The following is a 24,907-nucleotide window of genomic DNA, read 5'->3' as shown; positions in this document are numbered from 1 at the left end:
TAATGCAGCCAGGCATGGGGGCTGAATTCAGATGGGATGAATTCAGATGGGCTGAATCCCTGGACCTGTGCTGGTGGGATCCCCACTGGCTGTCCTGGAGCCCCGTGCACGGACCCACTTTGCAGAGTTCTGGATTTGAGCAAAGGCCCGTCCCTGGTGCCCGTGTGAGTTACTGAGCCTGCTCATCCTGCAGAATATAAATGGGCTTTCGAACCAGGGAGATCACACTCAGTCTGGAAAAATTTATGAGCCTGCCTTTCTTAAGCCATAATTTGTTTTATCTTCGTTACTGTGAAAATATTGTGGATGGCAGCGTTGGAAGGCAGAGCGTGGTGGGACCAGCTGGTGCAGGGAAGCAGGGCTTGCTTGCACACAGCAAGTTCAGTGTTGGATCTGGGTTAAACAAGTTGGAATGTGCTTTGAATCCCAGAATCCTGAGCTGACCAAGGGATGGAGTTAGATGGGCTCTGATGGTTTCGTTCCAGCTCCTCCCTGAGAACGAGCACAGGAATTCCCCTGCTCATCCTTTGCTCTAACAGATGAGTGAGGGGCTAAGACCTTGGCTAAAACAGTTGGAAATTTGCAGTTGAAGTGAGTTCTTGCTGCTGACAGACGTTGCTGCCTCTCCTCTCCCCCCCAGCCTGCAGCCCGAGGGCTCGGCCGTGCTGCTGGGGCCGGAGGTGACCTGCGGGCCCTCGGAGGTGACCGTGAGCACCCCCTTCGCCCTGACCATCCCCCACTGCGCCCACGCCGACCCCGAGCACTGGAACATCCACCTCAAGAGGAGGACCCAGCAGGGGAAGTGGGAGGTAAGGCCAGAGCCCCCCGACAGGGTTGTCCCAGCCACAGTGAACCCCTGGCCGTGCGGGCACAGCTCAGAGACTGCAGCAGTGACAGGCACAGACACACCCGAGGGGAACAGTTAAACCCCGTTTTTGCCCTGCAGCAAAGGGGCAGCTCTGTGATCCACCCCCATGGCTGAAAAACAGCGTTCAGTTTTCTCAGATTTATTTGTAAAAACGTGGTTTTGCTTGATCACAGCTCCCAAAGAGGCTCAGTGTCGGAACAGAACATTGTGTCCACACAACAATCTATCCTGGCATAGAAGAAGTTATAGAAGTGCTTGCAAACAATTTTTAAAAATTATTAAAAATTTAATTATTTTTTTTTAGCGCAGAAGGACCCTCCCAGTTTAAAAATCTCATGTCTCTGGGCACAGCCTTCAGTGACTGAGCTGTGCCCAGAGCCTCTGAAGGATTAGTGCACATTAAACTATTGTGCTTTTTTAGTTGAACATCTACTTCTTAATCCTGCCTGGCTGAGGAGATTAAAGCTTTGTGCGTTTGTAACAGGAGGATTTGGTGGTTTCAGTCTGTCCACTGGCAGTTTTAATGCCATTGGCCACCTTGGGCTGGAGCTGTTTGGGGGGCAGCAATCTCAGGTGGCCTGAACTTTCTGTGTCATTTGGGGAGGCAGACTGAGAACCCTCCTAAGATAAAACACGACCCAACCTGTTACTCAGCATTCCACAAATCCACACAGGATGGAAAGGGAACAGCAGAGCCAGTAACCAGACACAGATCCATAGGCAATGGATTTATTGCACTGCTGCTGCTGGAACTGGTTGGTTCATTGCACTGTGAGGGGGGAAAAATTAGCAGTTAAAACATTTATGGATACAAAATCCATTCCTGGGCTCCATAAACCCCTCTGTGTGCTTCGCCTCCTCTAAACCACTGCGTGGTTTGTTGCTCCCCTTTAAACCATTTCCAGGTCGGGTTGGTTTTCCTGCTTTAGATTTCCTTAGTGAGCTCCATCAGTGTGGGTCCCAAACCCCCTGGAATCGGGGAGGAATCAGCAGATCCCTCCTCTGGTGGGGCTGCAGAGCAGGGCTGAGCCTCAAAGGCTCAGTGGGACAGGGAGATTTTGGATGAAGGAAAAACGTGACTGCAGTGGGTGTTCTGGAAGCCAGTCAAGTCCCAGCTACTGTTCAAGGTTTGCTTATTGAACTTTAATCCTCGAGGTAATTTTTCTAACCTGACATTGGGGGGAAAAAGAATTAGCTGGGAAGTCGAGAGCACTTGAAAAAAGATGCTAAAATTGCTTACACACCATCATTATTATTGTATGCTGCACACATCGGGGCCTGCACAATGCATGGCCATAAATCCTCCTGCTGACTCAGGGCTAAATTGGGAATATTTACACAAGTAGTCCACCATCTCCCCTTCCCTGAGTGAGCAGCCTGGTCCTCAGGAACACTTTGCATTCTAGTTGAATAAAAAATAAGCAATGCAATGACTCCTATTGTCGAGGCCTGTTGGTTTTACTTCATTTTTTTTTTTTTTATTTTCTTTAAACCCGAATTTCGTTTTTTCAGGAAGTGATGTCTGTGGAAGAGGAAACTACTTCTTGCTACTGCCTGTTGGATCCTTATGCCTGTCACATTCTCTTAAACAGCTTTGGAACTTATGCCCTAATTGGGGAACCCATCTCTGACTGCGCCGTTCGACAGCTGAAAGTCGCCGTTTTTGGCTGCCTGTCTTGCAATTCTCTGGATTACAATCTGAGAGTTTATTGCATGGATAACACCCCTTGTGCGTTCCAGGTAAATGCCTTCGCTTTGCTCGCTGGGGGTTGGTTATTTTTGTCCTGTCCCAACAGCCCAGAACTCCACCAAAAGTGACAATATTGGGTTTTTTTTTCAAGCCGCCGCTGCGTGACTTGCAGTGAGTCCCTTGGTTTCTCTGCAGTGCTGTTGCACGTGTGGATTTACACTGTGAGAGCTTCAGGGCAGCCAGACTGGCTTGTCATTCTTTGCCAGGCAGATGGAAAACCAAAATCCCACAGCTCTGCTTCACCCAGCACAATTTTGGGGCTGGGGGGCTGAGCTGGAGCTCAGGCTGCACCCCCCAGGACTTGGAAGTCATTCCCAGCTGATGGAGAGGCTTTATCACACCCCTGAGCTGGCAGCAGTTCAGGATCTCCTCTCCCAGTTACAACTGGAGCAAGAAGAAAGAGGTTGGCTCACCATCTCCTTAAACAAAAATTAAATTTTGGTGCATTTTCCCTTTTGAAAAAAAAAAAGGGGTGAAAAAAAAAAGGACCAATCCCCAGGTGGCAATTGAAATGAGCAGGATTTTTTTAATGGTGTTCCAGGACAAAGCAGTGACATTCACTGGCTTTTGCAGCCTTAGTAAACTCAGAAGCTTTAACAAAATGGTTTTCTTCAGGGAGCTGAACTGAAGACAGTTGTGACATGAATGTTTCCTTCCCTTGCCTCTCTCACAGAGTGGAAACACGGCTCTCACTGGTGTCTGTGTGCTTCTAATAAAAGCAGAGCCACCAGAAGGATTGTTAAAGTCTTACAATGGCTTTGTAATTATACTCTTTATAACACTTACACAATTAGTGGGTACCAGTATCTTCCTGATGAGTCTGTAGAAAATTATTAGAAGAATAATTACCAGTTTTCTGCATGCAGAGGAACGAGAGCAGGGTGTTTGTAGATAGTGAGACAGCTGTGTATATTTACAGAATGACACAGCCCTTAAAAGCTTGTAAATATTAGTGTGAACATGGAGAAACTGAGGGCTTTCGGTGAGGAATTGGAGTTGGGGTCACCAAGTTCTGTCTGACAGTGAATCCTTTGCAGTGCAGTCCCGGATGAGGTACCAAGTTCCTTCATTTTTGACTTTGCCCCCCTGTGAAAACCCACCTTGCTTTTCCAGCAGCTGCCTTTGCCCCCTGGGCAGCTCTGACTTGGGAAGCTCTCCCAAACCCTTTGTATTTTGTCATTTGCTGCAGCCTCGGTGGCACCTGAGGGCTTGTGGCCCACGTGCATCACTGAAGGCAGAGCAGGATTTACAGAACCACAGCACATTAAAAAGGAAATCCAGCACCTTCGAGGAGTTTTGAAAGCAGTCATGAAATAATCCACTCCCCTCGTGGTTGGAAATCAAAAATTAAGCCTCCCTTCTAATTCTCTCCTTCATATAAACCTGACCATGAGGAGTTAAAAGGAGCTGAACTCCTGTAAAAATTGCTCTCTAATAGGAATCCATTAGTACAGTTGCAGAGAGCTCGAGCAGGCATTGAATTTTCAGAAGGTCACAACGATTCCAGGAGCCCTTCTGACAATGCCTTTGGTGCTGACAAGCACTGAACCCCTTCGATGGATCTGATTTGATATAATTTATGTGGATAAAAAGAAGGTAATTTGGAGAGACTGCTTGCCAGCTGATTTTTATAAAGCCTTGTGCAACCTTTCCTTCCTCACTGGTGTTTTTACTGTCTCAGCACAGGAGTAAACATTGCTTAAGCACAGGCAGGGGTGATTTTTTTTTATTTTTTTTTTTTTACTATTATGCTTTAAATTCACAGAATTACATAAAAATGTGGCTGGGAACAGACCTCTGGAGGACTGTAATACAAACTCCTGCTCCAAGTCTGCCCTTCAGACTGCTCAGGGTCTTGTCCAGTGACTCTGAAGAGGCCCCAGAGAGGAGAACTGAGGCTGAATTGTTTGACCTGGTGTGTTCTCCTGGTGGGGGGGGGTGTGTTTGAGTGCTCTGAAAGCCCTGGGAGAGGTTTCCCAGCCAAGCTGCTGTTGGCTCCAGCTGCAGGCACTGCCTTGGGATGTCCCTGTGCCTTTGAGTGCCTTGAACTGGGCTGGGGGTGTATAAACACCAGTGCCATCCCTGGCCCACGAGAGGAACACTCCTGGCGTGCTGTGGGTGACCCAGACACCTCTGGACAGGTGAATTTGGGGTTTATTCCAAATACTGACACAATTCTCTCCTCTGCCCCTGCAGGAGGTGGTTTCAGATGAAAGGCTCCAAGGAGGACAATTGCTGGAGGAACCAAAACTTCTGCATTTTAAAGGAAATACCTGCAGCCTCCAGATCTCAGTCCTTGATATCCCTCCCTTCCTTTGGAGAATTAAACCATTTACTGCGTGTCAGGTACTTGGCAATTTTACCTCTTCAGGTTTGCACTGGGATGGGCAGAACCCAGATGAGGCAGTGGTACCTTCTGTTTTGGTTTAAATCTCTTGGGCATGCAACAAAAATGAGTCAGAAGGCCAATACTCTTGTTAAAGCTTATCACTCCTGAAGATGTTTCTGATACCTGTTATTCCAGTTGTGATACAACTGCCAATACGTGGCTGCAAATGACATTTAAATGTTAATCATGAGTTGAAAGCACAGCGTGCAGATACCAAGAATTAGAACTGAAGAGCTGCAAATTATTTTTTTCTGCACTCCATTAATTAAAGAGGCTGTTGAAAAGCGGAAAGGGAAAATCAAAACAAAGGAAGGATTTCTAAGGATGTGGGTTACTGGGAATCAGAAGTGATGTGCTGGCACATGGAGTGGGCTGGTCTTAAAATACAGAACTCAATTAGACTATATAATCTCCCTTTTCCCAGAAGCAGAGAGACAATTATCTATCATTCAGTATTTTGGCAAAAAACCCCTGTTTTAAATGTGTTGCCATGTTCTCCAAAACATGAGTGTAATGGGCTCTGAAACTTATAAACACAGATCCACAGCCAGATGAAGTCTTACCTCATTAGGAATATAGGGATAATTTATGCTTCAACTTAAAAAGTGAGGGAAACCGAATCATTTTCAGCTTCCTATGAAGAACAGCTTTTAAGTGTTTTGTTTATTCTGCTCACTGAACTGCATTTTAAAAGCCAAGCCACTCAGTAGTAGGATGCCCCACTACTACAGCAAATGCCCACCAGGAGCAGGACGTGCCCAAGCAGTGAAAATCATGGGAGTTTTCTCTGAATACAACAAATTGAGTTGTGCCTCATGGATGGAACACAGCTCCACACTTTGATTAATTTATTGCCTCTTGATCCTCGTCCAGGCCTGAAGAGTAAATGTGTGTGACAGACTGAAATTCAACCTCAAAGTGCTGTTTAGAGTCTGATCAGAGCAGGGACTTGGGGTTAAATGAAAGCCTCTGCAAAACCTCTGCTGCCACAGTGGCTCTTACTGAACCAAAGGAGTATTCCCATTTTATAACTGAGTGTAGTTGGCATGACTTGGCCAGCTCAGGAACACAATAATTGTCTCCAAGAGGAACTGCAGAACCTGCACTGGCTTTGTGTTTCCCCCTCAGTGAGGTGTCTGGTGACAGCTCTGGTTTGGTTCCAGGCTCTTGAGAGATGAAAGGCTCTATTTGTGCCCGTGGAGCTCCTTGCAGGGCTCCCTGGCTTCTCTCCCACGTCCCACCCTGTGCAGGCAGCTGCCTGTGCTGCCTGGGAGGAGCAGAGGGGCCAGAACTGTGCTCCACCAGTGACACCACCCCGGGACAGTGGGATGAGGAGAGAGGTGTGTCAGTGATCCCTCAGCTCGGGGGGATGAATAAGTCCTGCTGTAGAACTGGCTGCAGAGCAGTGGGTGGCAGGTGGTGCCAGGATTCCTCCAGACTCCAAACTGTTTGTTTGTCCTGGCCCTGCTGCAGGAGCAGCTGCCGAGCTCTTGGCTCCCTTCCCACCCCGCTCCCGAGGAACTGGGGGAACCCTTGGGAGCTGGGTGGGTGCTGGAGCAGGCAGGGGCAGCGAGCAGCGTGCTGAGAAACCAGGCAGGCACCTCTGGGGGCTGAAAGCAGCTGTGTTCCCCCCACCTCGTGTCCCTCGGAGGATCCGGGCTCTGTCTGGAGCTGGGAGATGATTTACATTCCCTGTCTCTGCTGGGAACTTAATTATAAAGGCAGAATGAAACTGAAAGCATTTCTGGAATACTTGAACCACTCATCCTTCACCACACGTTGTCCCTCTGTATTGTTTCGTGTGATTCTTTTCAGCTGAGTGATTCTTCCACTCGGGATGAAAGCAGAGATGATTACCCTGAAAAAAAATCTAATTATGGTTGCTCCACTTGTAACTTGTTTTGCTAATGTTTTCTTTATCATTGTCAGTATCTTGCTACTGCTCCCAGCCCAGGATCCAGCTGGGGCTGGAGAAAGGCACAGTTGGGGTGGTTCAGGTGGAGAAGGGGAGGCTGACAGAGCCAGGGCAGGTCTTGATGGGAAGCTCCTTTTTTTTGGATTCTGTAGTACAAGGAAATGGCAGGGAGACACAGAGAAGAGTCAGGGTTCTGATCTCGGTAAGGAGGAGGTGAAGTGCAATAGTTTCAGGTTTTAGATGAGTCTCCCATCATTTGTTTCACTGGATGGAACCTCAGCCTTCAGGAAAGGTGTTTATCAGTGGAATCGTCACAGGTGGGCTTTGTGCTGCCGGGGGCTCGAAGGGATGTGCAGCAGAGCAGCAGGGAGGGGCCCTGGCTGTCTGTGCTCTGTGTGCCGTGTCCCCGAGCCCTGGGCCGTGTCCCCGAGCCCTGTCCCGTGTCCCTGTCCCCGCAGGAGGTGCCGTTCTCGCGGGTGTGGCGTGGCAGTGCCCGGCCCCTGCTCTGTGCCTTCTCCCTGGAGCGCTACAGCCCCGGCACCACCCAGCTCAGCTGCAAGGTCTGTGTCAGGCAGCTCAAGGGCCACGAGCAGGTCCTGCACGTCCAGACCTCCATCCTCGAGGTAAGGGCTGCTCTCACCTGGCTTTGTTCCCTTGCTCTGTCACCTCTCACTAGCTCAGCTGGCTCCAAGCCCCGTCCAGCCTGGCCTTGGGGCATCCACAGCTTCTCTGGGCAACCTGTGCCAGTTCCCTCCCCATTTTTGTCCTTCCCCTCTCTGTGTAGTTGCTGAGCAAAGCTGTGGCCAGTCTATAAAGCCTTACAGGTTCCATTTCCAGCAGAAGTCTAAGCACAGAGATTCTGCAGCACTAAAAGCAGCTCCTGTTCAGGTTGGTGGTTGTGGTTTTCTTGCAGGAAGTTTTGGCAGAGTTTGCAGAGCCCTGGGAGTTGAACACGGGTGCTCACAGTGTCTCCTGGGCACTGGGGCCTTGCTCACTGGTAAAAGAAATCAAACCCATAGTCAAGCAGGCTGGTGATCTGTCCTAGAGCAGTGAAAACCTTGTTGATTAATCCAGATTAGTAGTTCTGGGTTAAAGCTGTCCACCCACTGCTGAATGCTCTCTGCAGAGAATGCAGCAACTGCACAAGAGAACCACAAATACCATCCTGTATCAAAAATCCAGGTGTTTTTCTGGTTCTTTGCTGTTATTTCCTACAAATCTTCTGTTGCTCTCTGTGTGTCTCACTGCAGTGTTGCTGCTGCCTTGTTTTTCCTCTCTCTGGATTTTTTTTTAAGGGTCCCATCCTTACACAAGTCCCTAGAGCGTGTCAGAGTCCTGTCTTCAAACAAATTTGCTGGTACAGAGGGCTTTCTCGTGCCTATCTCCAGCAGTGATTGAAGAGGGAGGATAATTTGACTGCAGAATAAATGCAAACCCAACAACTGCTCACTGAGTTGCTCACTGGGACACAATTCCCAGAGCTGCCCAGGTCGCTGTCGCTTATCTCCCGTGTGCAGGGGATGGAAATCCACTCTGTTGTGCATATTTAACACAACCAGGCAGAGCTGAGGTACCTCCAGCACCTACTGCTGTGCATGGCTGGCTCTGGGGATGTGTCAGAAATGCTCTGTGAAGAGACTCCACCTCTGTCAGTTGGTATTGATGCTGCTCAAAGGGATAAAGCACTGAAATGGGACTCTGGCACACGGGACTGGGACAGATCTACAGAGGGCCTGGATTCCAAAGGGGTTGGGAGGACTGAGGCTCTTGGAGAATTCAGGTGGTTTAAAAAAAATTTTAAAACCAACCAAACAAACCAACAAACTCACAACTGAGAGATTTGTGTGTCCATATTTTTGGCTTAAGCAGTGAAAGGTTTAGAGACCCATCACTGCTCTGTTCGACTCCATCTCTAACACAAAATTACCCAAAACACAAAACTCCTAGAAGGGGAGAATATTACTATTTTAAATGCTTTTATACACGAGTCCTTATGATGTTCTGGGAGCTCCTCCACAACCCCAAAAGCCCCACCTCTTACCTATTTCATTTTCTGCCGGCAATTCTGCGAGCTGCAGGGAGGAACCTCAGGCTCGGGTTTGAATCCAACTTGCTTTGCTCTCCCGTTCCCCGCAGAGTGAAAGAGAAACCATCACCTTCTTTGCACACGAGGACAGCAACTTCCCTGCCCAGGTGGGTCCCAAGGCTTTCAAAATCCCCTTCTCCATCCGGCAGCGGATCTGCGCCACCTTCGACACCCCCAGCGCCAAGGGCAAGGACTGGCAGATGCTGGCACAGAAAAACAGCATCAACAGGTGAGAGAGGGGAGCAGTGACCTGGGAAAGGGGGATAATCGGCTGCTGGGGGTTGGTTGTTTGCCAGGGTTAATTAAGGAGTCATTAAGGGACTCTCAAGTACCTGCTTTTATCTGCAAACAGCTGCCGGGAACAGGAGCTTCTCCCTTTGAAGGGCAGTTCTTTGCTCTGGACACAAGTCTTGGTGAAGTCCAAGACTTCAGTAGGAGGGTTTTGGCACTCTTGTCTACTAAGAAAAAGTTTTAAGAGGCTGCAAGTTCTCTCTCAAAAAAAATTTTTTTAAAAAAAATCCCGTGACCTGTTGTCCTGGCTCCTGCTGATTTGTTTTGGGTTCCAAAATGAATATTGCAGATTTGTTTGTTTGTTTTTTTTTTAAGGGAAACACAGTCATGCTCTGCTGTTAGGGGTAATAATAGTATTATGATTATTAGAACTGAAAGATGCTGTAAAAACCAATTTACTACTTACTTTGCTTCTTCTGCTTGGCTGAATTAAATTGGCAGAGGAAGTTCACTGACAGAAATAGCCATAAATATGTTCCCAGGAGAGCACAGCAATACTTAAATCAAGCAAACTGACTTTCCATTGACTTGTTGCCGTGCATGGGAATCTCCACAAGCCACATCTGAACCAAAAAAAAAGGAGTGTTTATGGTAAACACACTTTCTTTTACCGGATTCTTTGCCAATATCGCCCCTGCAGAGCCCTAAAATCTGCATATTGATAAAACACAGATTCACAAACTAAAAGATGTCAGGTCTTTACGAAATCACAGGCATCAGTTGATGTTATGTAAATCCTCTGCCTGTCAAATCCTTGCTGAATTTCCTAATGGTGCTTTCCAGGCCAGTTTCCTCATTTCCACGGGGCTGGGCTGCAGCATTCCTGGGCTTCAGCACACGCCAGTCCCCTGCTCATTGTCCTAAACCTGGGCAGGGGACACCTGAGGAATAAATGCCCCAGGGTGGGTCCTCTCCAGGGCTCCTCAGCTCAGCCCACCCAGCTGCTGCTGGAGGGTTCTGGGCAGTGGCAGCTGCTCCTCATCCTCTTCCCCCCCCTTTTCCTCCCTCCCCGCAGGAATCTCTCCTACTTTGCCACCCAGAGCAGCCCCTCCGCCGTCATCCTGGACCTGTGGGAAGCCCGGCACCAGCAGGACGGGGACCTGGACTCGCTGGCCTGTGCCCTGGAGGAGATTGGGAGGACACACTCCCAACTCCCCGACCCCCCAGAGCCCGAGCTGGAGGAGCCCGACTTCAGCTACAGCCGCCAGAACGGGCTTTAGTCCCTTCCCACTCCAGAACTCTGGGCTTTAGTCCCTTCCCACTCCAGAACTCTGGCATCTGCCACCGGAGGGAGGAAGGAAGGGGGTTCTCCACCTGTGGGGGGAAACTCCTGTCCCACAGGGCGGTTTGCAGTGGGAGGAGCAGAAGCAGCCCTGCTAAAAAAAAAAAAATCACCTGGTGGTGAGGAAAACACGACCTTCTCCCCGTCCTCCCCTCCTTTCAAACTCACCCGGCAAAGTCCAGAACAAAACCTGCACATCTGTCAGTCCTGGGGCAGGAAGGGGAGAACACAGAGCCGTGGAAGGTAAATGTTCTGACAGTGTATGTTTAGGAACAGTAACGCTGATGTAATGCCCAGTGAAAATCAACAAATATGATGGTGGATGTTTAGAGCCACTGGAGGTTAATCCTGGTTTAAAGGTTTGTCTCTTCAAGAGTGGTTTAAAATCCCGTTTGAGAGCATCACGTTGTCACTTTATGTCTGCTACAGGAAAACTGACAATTTGGCCTTATCCTGTTCAGATGTTTGAGGAATTAGAAGATTCTCGTATTTATTCCATATCATGTGTATTCCAGACCATTTCTTTTAAAAATTCAATCCCTTAATGAATGTACATTTGCTGCAGAGCTTTCCTGCCTGCTCTGTTCCCAAAATTACAGACCAAAACCCCTCTCTGTGAAATTGGGGTGTTGCACACGCAAGAGGAACTTTCTAATTTTCTTAGTTTGCAAACTCTGACTTGGTCAAAAACTGTTTCATTGGGGGGTGGATTTAAATAACCAAATAACACGTGGGAAATTTCCAGCCCTACTTTAGCAAGTTTATACATTTTTTTAATTTTTTTTTTTATTATTATTCCTTCATGTTCTGGGGCTAAACTAAGTGAAGGTGAAGTCAGTCAGCACAGCTTAATTTTGGTTTGGTTTCAAGCTGAAACAATAAACCCCCCGTGGCACTGCCAGAAATGGGCTTGGTTCCTTTGCACAGCTTGGGAATGTCAGGGGGTGTAAAGCTGGCTGGGTTACACCTGGTTTAGCCACAAAATTGCATTTCTCACCCCAGTCAGAATCCAGCTGGAGAAGAATTCGCCTTACTTATTTTACCCATTTCATACAAATCTGATTTCTTACTTCGACCAAACCAAAAAGAGCTGTCACTGTGAGCGAGGGGCCTGGTGGGACTGGTGCTGAGCCAGATTTAACCCCTGTTTTCACTCCTGTCCTTTACAATCAGCCAAGGTGCTCGTTGGGTCAGTGTGGGCGGCAGGAGCACGTTCAGGAGAAAGCAGGAACAGAAAAGAGGCTCCAGGAGCTTTATGGAAAGGAAAGGAACTGAAAAGGGGCATTCTGGGGCTTTTTCACCCTTGTTTTTGGCCCAGAGCTGCACAACAGGCCACAGGGTAGGTACAGAGAGCAAATCTCTTAATAATCTGAAGCTGTTCTTTACCCAGGATTCCGGGTCCCAAAAGTCTGACCAGCAACTCTGGACTTGTTCCTGCTGCTCTGGAACTGCAAATGTCATTATTGCCTTCCCGGCTCAGCAGGCTTGGAATAGTCTGAGACTTATAAATACTGAGACTTCTGCAAAGGTTTTCTGCACTTTAGGATTTCACAGGGCCTGACAGGCTGGTTGCTGTTTGCAGGGGGAGCAGGTTTGGGGCTGAGACACAAAACCAGCTCGTTTGGCAGCAGGCTGTCACTGCTTTTAGCAGCACATGGGTCTGTCTGGGTTTGAATTACATTTCTAGTGACTGCCAGTCCTCCTCCTCAGGAACCTGTTCTTCATTGGACAAAATGCTGGGAATCAGGGGGAAAAAAAAAAAAAAGACCAAAATAAGGAATGGCAGCCAGAGCTGCTGTTGTCTGGGAAACCAGCTCCAGCCTCCCTCCAGCAGGGAATTTGTTCTCAGCTCCTCAGCTCAGAGCTCGGGAACACTGAGACAAACCCAGCAGCTCCCTGGGCTGGGGTCCTCCAAAATCCAGGTTCCCAGGACGTCCAGTGTCTGAAAAGGAATAAATGTTTAACTCTGACAGTGCCAGAAAGGAAACTCCTCCTCCGTGGCCGAGGGCAGGGCTGGCTTTGCTGTTGTCCCTCAAGTTTTGTTCCCTGTTTTTATCTTCACTTTGGCTAAAGCAGCTTCTTTGTTGCTCATCTTAAACTCTGAGAGTCTGATCAACAGCTCTCGAGTTTTTCTGCCTGTTATGGGTTGTTTTGATGCTCTTGTGTTGTTCCAGTGAACCAGAAATGCCCCAATATTGCACATTTCCTTTGCTCTTAAACAGACTTTCTGGAGCTCTGTATACATACATGGGATTTGATCCAAAATGCAGATGTAGAGGAGCACCTGAAGCAGGATTAGAGGCCAGAACCTAAAAATGTATTCCTTTCTTCCATTTTATAAATTATTACATTTGAAAAACAATTTTCACCAACTAGAAGGTAAGAGAAATGTAATTTTGCACACTTTAGGTTCCATCTGGCTGCCCTGAGTCTGATCAGGTGAAACAGCCATTTTGATTTTACATCACCAAAGAATCTGCTCTAATATATTTTCATCGTCCTAAGCACAGGTGCTTCTGTGCTGTGAGTCATTTAAGACTAATAGTTGCATTCTAAAAATGACTTACAGTTGTGTCAGCACAACGTGCAGCCCCAGCTCTGCCAGCCCCAGCACCGTAAAGCTCATTTTGCAGTCTGTACAACCCTGAACTCCCACAAAAATTTTATTGGCCTTTTTGTAATAGATGAAAAGATATCAGCACAATTCCCTTCAAACACGGGGAGCTGGGTTTGTTATTATTTTTGTCTCTGGCAGCAGCTGCTCTCCCCCTCTCTGGGCATCGCTGGCCTGCAGCGGGTTCAGAGAAGCTTGTTCAGCATAAATCACCCAAACATGGATCCTGTAGGACTCCAGGGTATTAACATCACACCACAGGGCCATTCTTTTCTTCCCACTTGTGAGTTTTACCACATTCAGTAACAGATAAATTCCAGAGCATATTTCTCGCCACAAAAAAATCCAGTTTTGTGTGCACAGAGAACTAGAACAGGGGAGGAACTGCTGCTGGCTGCCTGCTCACGAGGTCAAGCTTTTTTTATCCAGGCTGTTTCTGCCTGTAAAACACAGATTTAAGCAAAGGGGCTGCTTAGTTCTTGGAAGGTAATTAACTGAGTGGAAAAACAGGAAATTAGATTTCCAAGTCCTTACCGGCCATGAATGATGTCGAGAGTTCACCTTTCTGGCCTTTCTCTGATTTCACTGATCCCCAGGAATTTCTCCACCTGTTCCCCAGCAGCAGAGGTGGTGGGAATAACTCACTGAGGGCCTTTGCCACGTTAACCCAGCCGAGGGAGCTTTTCCAGGGGTTGTTCATTTCTGGGCTGTGGTTTGGTGGAATTACTCCCTCAACGCCGTCCTTGTTTCAGCAGAGGCTGGAGGCTTTTCCAGGGAGCAGTGAAATGGCACCTCTGCCCCTTCCTGGACAAATAACAGTGGTCTAATTAAAATGACTGAAAGGATTCCTGAGCAAACACAGTAACTTAAACCACACAACACCTGTAGCCACAAACAACACTCAGTATGCTGGCAAACATCACGAACCATTTTCCAGTAATGCCTTTTCTCTCATTGCCAATACCAGCAGAAATGGTAGCAAAAATCTCCTTTCCAACACGAGACAGAAAGAAATCAGTCACTCTAAGATTAAAGACTCACTTGGAGAATTGTTTGGTAGTGACAGTGTCTGCAGTGCAGGAGGCAGGACCAGAGTTCTGCTCCTTGCCACGAGTCAAGGAAAAACCTTTATCCGTACCCGTGTTCACTGTTCTGTCCAAGAATAACATAAGTGTCTAGGAACTTGCCACTATATTTTTTGTATTAGAGGTGAATAGTACAGACTCTACTAGTGTTTCTTGTCTGGGGCTCGGGGGGGGTAGGGGGTGTTGTTGTAATTTTCGAGCTGTTGCAAAAGCTGCTTTAACTGAGCTGTCGAGTTGTCTTGACTGGTTTGTGCTTTACAAGGGCGAGCTGGGGCTCACCTCGTGTCCCGGGGGGGCTGGGGCTAAAGTCACCTGTGAGCCATGGCCAGGGCACAGGGGGCAGCTGGGCTGTCCCTGCCCTGGCCCAGCTGGAGCCCCCCCTCCCGTGTCAGCAGCCGCTTCCTTCGTCCGCCCCGCCGTGAACCCCTGGGTGCAGAACTGTCCTTGTGCAGCCCCCAGGAGATGCCAGACCCCCGTTCCCTGCTCTCTGTACAGAAATCTCGCTGTCCAACCCCGGGTGTGGCACCAAGGGGAGTCAGAGGGTGCCCTGCACCGAGCCTGGCTCGAGCTGTCGTGGCCCAGCGGGAGGGGAGGACACGGATCTCACAGCCAGGGGACCTGCCCTGGAAAGGGGAATGTGCCCTCCCAGATCCTCCCGGGGACCTGCCTGGGGCTTGGGGTTTGCAGTTTAAAACATCTTGACCCTTGGTGCTCCCCACACAGAAGTGTGGAGTATTAACCCTGGGGTGGTGACACCTTTTCACCAATTCCTTCGGTTTTCCCCCCATTTGGGCGCTGAAGGGGGAGGGAGCAATATTTGGAGGTGAAGCTGTAGATCTTTGCATCCTTTCCACTAAAACCCAGCCCCCATCCCTGAACCTCCCAGAGTTCCCTGGCTGCATCCCTGAGCAGTACAGACACACACAGATAAATGCCTCATAGGTTTACTCCTGACATCACAGAATTGGTGACCTGGGAGATGGAGTTGCCCCCTCCCACCTCTTAATCCAATTCATCCCATTCTGATCCCATTTGGTAACCTGGCTCCAAAACCATTAACTGTGCACCTTCTGCTGATTTGGGTGAAGTAAAATTGGACTGGTCAGACTCAGAGCAGTGTTACACACCACAAGAGCTAACAAAAAAAAAAATTCCCATTGCGTTTTCAACTTGGAAAACTTTTGACCAGCCCTTTGGTGAAAAGAGGAGGGGGAACTTCAACCTGATCCCACGAAATGTAAATTATTTTTTAAAAAGTGAAAAAAAACCAAAACCCCACAAGTATTCCTCTAGAGAGACCTATTTTCTCTTCTGCTCCTTTATTTTTGAGATGAGTAGGTTCTGAAAATGTTGGTTCTGGGCTCATGTGACTGAGCATCCTTCCCTCCCCCGGGTCCAGTGTGGTTAGAACTGAAGGAGAGCAGAGGTTTGAACCCTTTCTTTAGTATGAAGCTGAAGGAGCAGGGAGGAGAGACAGAACATGAAATCAAAAGCATGGCCTTGGCTTCATACCACACTTTCTGTGCCTTGTTCTATCAATGTAAATTCTGAATGTTGTACAGTAAAATACTTGGGAAAGACTCCTTGGAAAAGGCTGCACTGGCTTCTTTTTTTCAGCACATGTACATATATAAATATATATACATATATATATTTGGTAATGCCAACCAGCTGTGTTATATTGTACTGAGAGAGTGACCCTGGGAGGTTTTGGGTGTTTTCTGGAGGGGCTGCAGAGCTGTGGCCCCGGCCTTTTGGAGAGACATGTACAGGTGGGGAGTCCTGCATATCAGTTATTTATGAATAAAGAGTCTTTTACTGACCTCTTGGAGCACGTTTGTTCCTGTGGGAAAACAAGGGGGGGCTGGTCTGAGCACTCTGGGAGGCTGGGCTGGGTTTGTGCTGGAAAACTCTGTGCTGGGCACCTTTTTCCTGAAAAAAAAAAAAAAAAAAAAGAATTAAAATCTACAGGAATAGGAGCAGAAGTGAAGTTTACCCTTTACTGACAGCATGGAAACAGGTCAGGAATATCATCCTGCTCTCGTGTTAGCCTGGGCTGCAACCAATTCCCTCTGCCCTAGAGTCTGGTTCAAGGCATTTCACTGAATTTATTTATTTATTTGTCTGAACGTAGGGACAACCCCACTCCTGGGCAGGGCACTCACCCCAGGTGGGATATGGAACAAAATGAATTATTAGTCCCTGCAGAGCAGAGGTGCCAGGACAGGTGTTGTAAATCAAGATACCCCTCAAACCCTTCATGCCCTGCATTCACCTTCTTCTCACCCAAGATCCCAAACCCCAGATACTGGGATGGGGACCCTTGGTAACAACCAGGACCGTCACATGCCTTTGACATTCATTGCAAAAATATTCCTGATTAATTGTGTTTGCAGGGAAACAGCATCTGTTGCTGTAAAGAGTTCACAGCACTGTGATTTAAGGAACAGCCACTCAGAAATTCTCCTGCCAGGGTGGAAGGGAAGGGTCTGGGCTGGGCCATTTCAGCCCTTCTGAAAACTCAAAAAAAACCCACAAAACCCCAAGATAATACTTTCAGCACAAAGGCAGGACTGAGCCTCACCTGTTGTTGAGAGTACCAGAAATTATCATGTAAAGAGGGTTCAATTTTCAAACAGTTCTGAAAAGCTAAGTTTAACCAAGTACCACTCATATTTAGGCTTGGAATAGAAAAATGTCACCAGCAATAATTGAACTGACACCTCTCCAATGAGACCTCGATCATGGCACTGGAAAGAGGCTGCTCAGCCCCCCAAAATTCACACACAGCTGAATCACTGCAGTCCTGAAGCTCAATGGAATTGAAAAACTCACACCAGTGCCTGTAACTTTTAACACCCCCCTGCAGACCGAAGGCTGTTTGTGAAGTAAATATTCAGCAAAACAAGCACATGGTCCCTGGGTGCCTGGGAGGGGGTGCTGAGCTGCACAAAACACCCCCCTGGCTGACTCTGTCCTGGGCTGTCTACACGGAATTTGGAAGGAACAAGCAGGGGAGCTGGGAGGAATAACAGAGCACTGAGCTGCCACTGCTCCCTGAGCAGGTCCCAGCCTGGTCTGGGGACACCAAAACTCCCCAGGGCCCTGCTGGTGCCACCAGAGGGGTCTGTGTGTCCCCCACAGCTGGTATAGAACGTGTGGCTTGGGCTGGTGACAGAGAAAAGAAGGAGAGAAGATTCTCTCCCTGCCTGTGTTTATTTTTTGTTGTGTTTTAGGGCCATTTGGTTGCTGACTCAAATGCTGTAACCCTTCTGTTGTGACAGGAGGCGACACTGGAGAGAACTCCTGGTTACAAACACCCCAGACTAATTTAAACCAAACTGAATCAATCCCAATCTGCTCTGCCGAGGGAGTTTGGGCTTTTTTTTTTGCATTTTTTCCCTCTTCTCAGATATCATTTGGATTGTATGTATTTTACTCCAGTACTTATCACAGCTTCAAGGCTATTTTCCCTTATTTTGCTTTGTTTCTTTGCTCTTTTTTTCCCCTGCCAGCCTGACTCACTAAATAACAGCATCCACTCACAGAGTCAAACCTTAAATCACAGGCAGTGCCTGAAGTCCTGCAGAAAGCTTTGTTAGAAAAACATGCAAATAAATCACCAACTCTCTAAAAATGCCTCCAAAGTTCAAAGATCAGCTTTAAAGCAGGCCCTTTAAAGAGCTCGGTTCCTTATATGAGAAATGTTCAAAGAGTTTTGTTTTGAGTCGTGGGCGGGAGCCCAGACTCGGCTGTGCACGAGGGCTCCCAGCTCCTCATCCCACCTGCCACAGGGTCACTCTGCTGCAGAATTCGGGACAAGGGCAGCTGAGGAGCAGCCACTGAAATCAGGGGGAGAGCTGAGAAATTCTCATGGTGGAAAAAAGGTAACATCAGCTTGGGAAGGGGGGGTGTAAAAAACCCAGGTACAGGTGGGCACACACCCCCCCCACGCCCCTCCAGGTGAGTCTTGTTCCAAAACCCCCCGGGCTGTGCAGGATGTCACTGTTTCCCTCCCTTTTAGCAGGATAACCAGCTCATTAAATCTTCCCATGAAGGTTATTTTCTTACCAAGTGACAGATCTAAAGATTTACGTCCCCCATCCGTCACCTGCCTTCTCCCTCCCGCTTATCCCTTTGTATTTGTTAATGGCCTTTCCCTTGTTATATAATCCTGTCAGGGGTGTTAAAATACCTCTCAGGACTGTTCATTTGGTCTAAATCATCCAGCCTGCCCTGGTGACAGCAGAGCTGGTGTGGGAAGGAGCCCTGTCCTGTCCTCCAGTAATTGTCACCACATGATAAGAAGGTGTAAGATTTAATAAGGTCATAAAGCAGAATGGCAGGAGCTGGTGTCACAGGTATTTTTTTTTCATTACCGTCCAGAAAATCTGGATTCAGTGGGACAATAAATCACAGCAATTGAGCAGAAATGACCCGTTTGATTATTCAAAGTCTTTCCAGCCACCCAGGGAGAGCAGCAGGGCCGGGAGCACGTCTGCCACCCCCACAGCACTCAAACCACTGCTCCCCGGGCCACCCAACTGCCTCTGCTGAGCTCAGCAGCCACAATCAGGCTCCAAAACAGTGCAAGAACAGCAACTCATTTAGTTCTGAATGCGTTGAAAGTGGTGGAAGCAAATATTCCTGTCAAACTCGGGCACATCCCCTGTCTGAGTGCTCAGGGCTGGCTGGGGTCTGCCAGGGGATGACAAGTTTCCAGTGCAGATGCCAAAAGTCAACACCAGGGTAAAACAAAACCAATACTAACAGAAAAATGAAGATGCTCCCCTCCCCTCACAGACATTTTTCTCCTCCAATCTGCCACAAGCCCCCTTTATCTCATCCTCTCGTGTCCTCGAGCTCTGGGCAGCTTCTGAAGCAACAACTCCAGTGACAAGAACAGACCTTAAACCCACACTCACTTGGAAGCAGCAGCCTTGCCTGCACCCCATGGGCTCCAAAAAGCCCTTCCAAAAGCACAGATCCAAGTCCCCCCCACGACACACATCCCTGGGGAACACGTGAACCACTGAGATCACTCCTGGGAGCTCCTGGGACATCTTGGGAAAGAATCTGACTTTTTGAAGCTGCTAATTAGCAGCTGAGGTCTCCTGAGAAATGCCATCCCGTTTGTGGGGGACAAACACCTCCGAAAGTAGGACCCTCCATTTCTTTATCCCCATTTCATGTATATACAGGGATATTTTCCCTCTCATTACCTGGAAACAGTTGGGTTTGCTGCTCGCGCTTGCCCACGGCTAACAATTATTTACTGCTCATTATCATGAGTTTCTGTCACATCCAGGGAACTGGCACCGAGCAGGAAACAAGCAACAGGGATCCTGGGCTTCTGGAAACACCCAGAATATTAAAATTGAAGGGAAGAAGAAGCACATTAAGCTTTGGCTTGATTTACAAACTTTCCGAGGAGCGACAGTTGTTCCTTAAAGGATTTGTTATGATCAAACTAATTTATAGGGTTGTTACAGTGGTGAAACCTCTGCATTTAACATTTATGGGGAAAGAACTTCACAGTTTTGCTTCGCGGAGATTCAATTAAAATTTGTCTCGGGGAAAAGCTGCTGCGATTTTCCTCCTCGCATTTCTCCTTCACTGATCACTTTTCTCTTTAATACTCCCTGCCTGGTGAAACACTGGGAGAAGCCCTTTGCAAACAGCAGCCTCATTAAAGCCCTGCACCACAGTTCCCAGGGATTACAGATGGGCACCAGAAATGGAGGGATGCTGCTCTTTTGTCCTGGTTAGAACAGCTGGGACCAGTTCATCACTGGATGGGTGTAACCCAAACCTGGGTATTCCAGAGCCTTCCATGCCATTGCCCAGAAACTGTTCTCAATGGACCATTTCCACCCTCTGCCCAGAGCAGCCCTGACCCCTCAGGCTGTAAACTGGGTGTTCAGGGGCCTGTGAGACAGGAGGGTGCTCCTGTGCTCACCCCCAGTGTGGAACTGGGAGACAGGAGGGTGCTCCTGTGCTCACACCCAGTGTGGAACTCCCCACCCTGAGGGAGGTGCTGGGCATTTCTGCCTGAACCTGAGGATAGATAATCTTGGGGTCTTTGGACTTTTTTAACCACTCGTGGGATCCAGAGAAGGGCTGTGACCACCACTCTTGCCCAGACTGCACCAACACTCTCACCAACAGGTTTTTCCCTCTCCTTTTCCTTTGGACTCAGGGGGCCCAACAAACACCACCCTGTTCATGCCCCAGGGTGCTGGGTTATACATTTGGGTTTTGTGGGTTAAAACCAACTGTTTGTCTGTATAATCGTATTTATTGTGTTATTTTATTAAATTGTTATTCTGATTTATAATCTCTCCTTTGAGTTGGGTCCATTTCCCCTGCAGGTTCACCTTTAAACCAGCACACCTTTAAAAAGTGCATCCCCACCCCCCCATACTCCTGGCAGAACAAGTTCCCTGCTGCCTGTCATTTCTCTAAACAGGTGAAGAATCCATTATAAAATCTCCCAGCCAGCCTGCTCCTTTCTGCCCGTGCTCACTGTAATCCCCTGTACCTGGTGCCATTAGCCATGCACGGGGGTAATGAGGCAGGCAAAGGTTATTCCCGGGGCCAGGCTGGAATGATGAGGGGCTGCCAGTGCAGGAGACTCACCCCGGGCTATCTGAAATTGAAATTTGGGCTTAAATTAATAACTCGACATGAGCCCAGACAGTAATGCTGCCTGTCCCCTGCAGGGCTGAAAATGTCTTTTGACATTAATAAAAAAAAAAAAAAAAATAGAAAAAAAAAGGGAGGGGGTGTTAACTCTGGCAGACAAGAGAGAGGAGCAATGCACTGGGCTCTGCTGATGCCACGGGAATGTGGGAGGCAGGAAACACATGGGAAAAGGCCCTGCCTTGACCACCTGACAGGCCAAGTGAACACCCAATGAAGGGTAATAAATCCCTCCGTCCTTCCCGACACCTGAAGGATTTGTTTTTATCACCAACAAGGGAAATTGCCTCGCTATCTTCATTATTGTAACAGCACCAGAAACCTTCCGAGGTGTTTTACAGAGCAGTTTAAAAAAAAACACAAACCAAGCCTTGCTCCCAGAGCTGAAGGCTTTAGTCTGTGGAACTCAGTGGATGAAAAACACGGTTTTTTTAAATTGAGAGGAGATTTTAAAGCTACTAACAGTATTTTTCTCCCTTTTTTACAAGGCAAAATGCATTTGATGCCAGGCTGAACAGCCTGAGTGACTGTGGGCTGGGAGGGGAAGAATTGCTGGCCTGTCCCACTGTGCACATTTACCCAGCTGGACACATCTGCAGGAGCCACATGAAGAATATTCACAGCAACTGGGACTCAAAATAAGTTATTTCTATTCCCAGTTCAGTTGTAGAAATTATGAGTGACTTGAGCGACTTTCTTCCAAAATAAGGAACATTTTCCTACATCACAGAAATTTAACAAGCCAAGGCAGTTATTTTACCTCACATCAACTGACTGCACACCCCTCCTTCCCTGCAAAGCTTCAATGAGGTTAAATGCATTTATCCCTTCAGAACTTTTCTGCTCATCACCCACCAAGCTGAAGGAAAAGTTCCAAAGGATGGTTTTTATTCCCTTCCCTGAAGTGTTGTGTTCACTGGCCTGGAGGGGGAAGGGCCTCGTGCCAGGCACAGTCCCATGGGATCAGTGCTCCAGGGACACTCAGGGAAGGGGAAGGACACGTCTCCTCCTGCTCCCAGTCCCTGCCCCTCCTTTCATCACTCCCACTGTGGGTTAGGAAACCTGGTCCTGTTGTCACACTGAACTCTGCCTTGTCAGGACAGCTTTGTCACTCATAAATACTGCAATGAGAACCAAAGGCTGCTCATGAAAGATTGATTCCTGGCAGTTCACTGACCCTTCCCTCGAGGCCTTTTATTCAAATTAGAGTAAACCCATCCTAGAAATCCGAGCATTAATTGTTAATAGTACAGGCTGCTGAAACAGGGAGTCCTCGAGGAGCAGAGATCCAGGGCTGGCTTAAAGTGATACAGCCCAGCAGAAATTAAAGGCAGTCAACAGAGCTGAAACATGTCAATTCTCACACTCAGAACCAAACTGAGGCCTTTAATGGACCTTCCATTAATGTCATTAGTGTCCATATTATTCAGATTGTTGGGTGGGACCTAAAAGTTCATCCAGTATTAATTTAATAGCACCTTACATACAGAGAAAAGTATTTCAATGTACAACCAAGAGCACAGTCCTGGAAAAGCTCAGCCACTCAGCCAGATGCTGCTGTCCCCTCCAGACACACAAAATAACTCTTCTGAGGTGCTCACTGGCCTGACTCCTTTTGGAGGAGGTGAAAAAGCAGCAGAGCTTTAGAAACCAGGGTGCTCAGGAGTTAAAGGGGTATCTCTGTCAGAGCTTAATCTCGAAGGAACTCCAGGGGTTTATAAGCAGGAAAGCTCAGTCCAGATAAGGAAATAATGAGCAGATCATTTTTCTCTGGCCTGGAGCAATCTCAAGAGGGAATATCCCACTGGGGCTGAGCTGATCCCAGGGGAGGGCTGGCAGAGAGCTCTGGAATGGGCAGATCTGTGCAAAGGAAAATGCACTGAGACCCACAAATTAATTCAACCCCATGCCCTGAGTCACCCAGGTCAAATACATCAACTACTGGACAAGGTTTGAGCTGGTGACAAAGATGCAAAACCACCCCACCAAGGGCACTGCCCAAACCCTCTCTGTGCTCTGGGTTCCTCCACCCTGCCCACTGATGAGCCTGTTCCACACCCCCAAGGAAAAGCAACACAGAACACATCAAGGGATTATTTTTTTCTTCCTTTCCTGCAGCAACAAGTGGTTGACACCCATTTAAATATTCAGCAGTGCAAGTGTTCTGCCGTTTAGTCTCCTCAGGTTGGCACGCCCTGCAAACACTGGCTCAGTTCACCTCAGATTTCCCAGCAGAAATAACACAAGGCTGGTGTGAACTGAACATTTGTGATAAGCAAACTTCCTCCTGCTGCTCAGGAGCTGAAACCTGAGCCCAGGCAGAACACACAGCTCTGTTTTTCCAAGTGGCTGCTGCTCCCAGGCCCCTGCAGGGACCAAAAGCTGCATGGCTGAGCACCTGCTCTCCCAGCTCCCAAATTCTGCCCCTTCCAGCTGTTCGGGAACACCCTGAGAACACCCACTGCTGGGCTGAGGTGTGGGACACGGCAGGAGAGCCATTTAACTACTCCCACTGCCAAGGACAGAGAAAATCTCTGGGTCCAGAGCAAGACACGGGGCTCTCATCCACACACAAGCACAGGAAAGCACCACTGCTGCTCCTGGAAACATTTCCCACTCATTTCTCCCCAGCAGGGACTGTTGTTGCTGCACCAGACCCGGAGGGGATGCGGGGGAAGGGGAGAGGAGACGAGTGAGGAGTTGCCAAGAAGACGTAATAAATTCACTTTTCTGACACAGGACCAAGCTTGCCATTAAATGTCAAGTGCTGGATGAACAGCTGGAGGGGAACAAATCTCTGCTTCCACCTCTGGGCTCTGAGCAATAGATAGCAAAAATCCTCCCCCGGAAAGGCTCCCTCTAAATGGCAAACTCCTCCTGCTCAGGTTTCCGGCTGGAGCTGACAGGGGACTCACAGCTAATCACAGGCTGCTGTTGCCCCCAGCACCTCTGCTAACAGAGTGGAAACAATCACTTTGCGTCCTGACAGGTACGAGCCCAAATGATGCAGCGGCACCAGCACAGGGAAGGAGGCAGAGCCGAGCTCAGGCACCACGCCAGGCACGAAGTACCCACGTTTAAACCTCGCCCCAGCCAGTCCCAGACTTTAAACTGAGAAAAGAAAATTAAGTGGAGCAAATCCACAGCTGACTGGGCCAACCAAAGGGCCAGAGGAGGTGGCACCTGTGAGTGAACACACCGAGGATCTCTCCCTGCATTTCAGAGATGCTGCCTTCCCCCCTGCCCCCAAATTTAGGTGAAAGTTTTGCCTGCTGCCCTGCAGAGGCTCAGCTGGGTCCCTTCTGTCCTTGTGCCTTCCCTGTCCTTGTGTTTTCCCCTCTAGGTGAGGCAGTGAACAGATCAGAGACACGTCCAGCTCTGCAGAGTCCACCCCCAAGACAGTCCAGCCCGAGGTGATGCTGCTCAGCACAGATAAAATGCCACCAAAATTAACAGGGACTTTCTTTCTTCCTCCCTTAATTTTTATTTTTTTTTCCCCCCATCAAGGAAGCCCATTGAAATTCAGGATCCATCCCAGTGAAGCACTCTGGTGCTGGGTGACCTTTGGGTGACATTTGCTTTGCATCTGTGCACCAGGAGAGACCAAGCCAGCCTTTAAGGAGTCCATAACCCAGCCCTGGCAGGGGATGGGAACAACTGGGATGGGTGGAATTCTCAGGGCATTGGAAGGCTCCTTAAATCAAAGCCCTGAACAGAGAAGTGAGGGGCAGAACCACAAATTTAGTGATCATTTGCTTCTGCATGAGCATAACTCCAGTCTGAGTCCCTGCACTATGGTGTCATTGGCACCAAATAAAAGTAAGAATTGTTTAGCACAGCTGACAAAAAAAACCCAGAGTTACCTTGTAGGCTACCAGCTTTTTATATTTAATATATTTAACCTGTATTTATTCTACTTCCAAAC

The 24,907-nt window shown here is 48.3% G+C and overlaps 1 protein-coding gene across 1 annotated transcript in view; it reads left to right on the top strand.

The window, feature by feature from the left end:
* Positions 1-10,523, top strand: part of UNC5D (unc-5 netrin receptor D) — a gene marked incomplete at its 5' end in the record, with an annotated part of 46,871 nt that extends 36,348 nt beyond the window's left edge. The window contains 6 exons of the mRNA XM_017831938.1: positions 641-809; positions 2,381-2,608; positions 4,815-4,964; positions 7,381-7,545; positions 9,059-9,237; positions 10,315-10,523. Of these exons, the coding sequence (XP_017687427.1) occupies positions 641-809; positions 2,381-2,608; positions 4,815-4,964; positions 7,381-7,545; positions 9,059-9,237; positions 10,315-10,519 (1,096 nt within the window). The remainder of the gene's footprint in view (positions 1-640; positions 810-2,380; positions 2,609-4,814; positions 4,965-7,380; positions 7,546-9,058; positions 9,238-10,314) is intronic.
* Positions 10,524-24,907: the final 14,384 nt, after the last annotated feature.

The sequence above is a fragment of the Lepidothrix coronata genome, unplaced genomic scaffold, assembly GCF_001604755.1.
Source record: "Lepidothrix coronata isolate B3197 unplaced genomic scaffold, Lepidothrix_coronata-1.0 Scaffold197, whole genome shotgun sequence".
Taxonomy (NCBI): domain Eukaryota; kingdom Metazoa; phylum Chordata; class Aves; order Passeriformes; family Pipridae; genus Lepidothrix; species Lepidothrix coronata.
The sequence above is the reverse complement of the archived record's forward strand: the minus strand, read 5'-3'. Positions and strand labels throughout refer to the sequence as shown.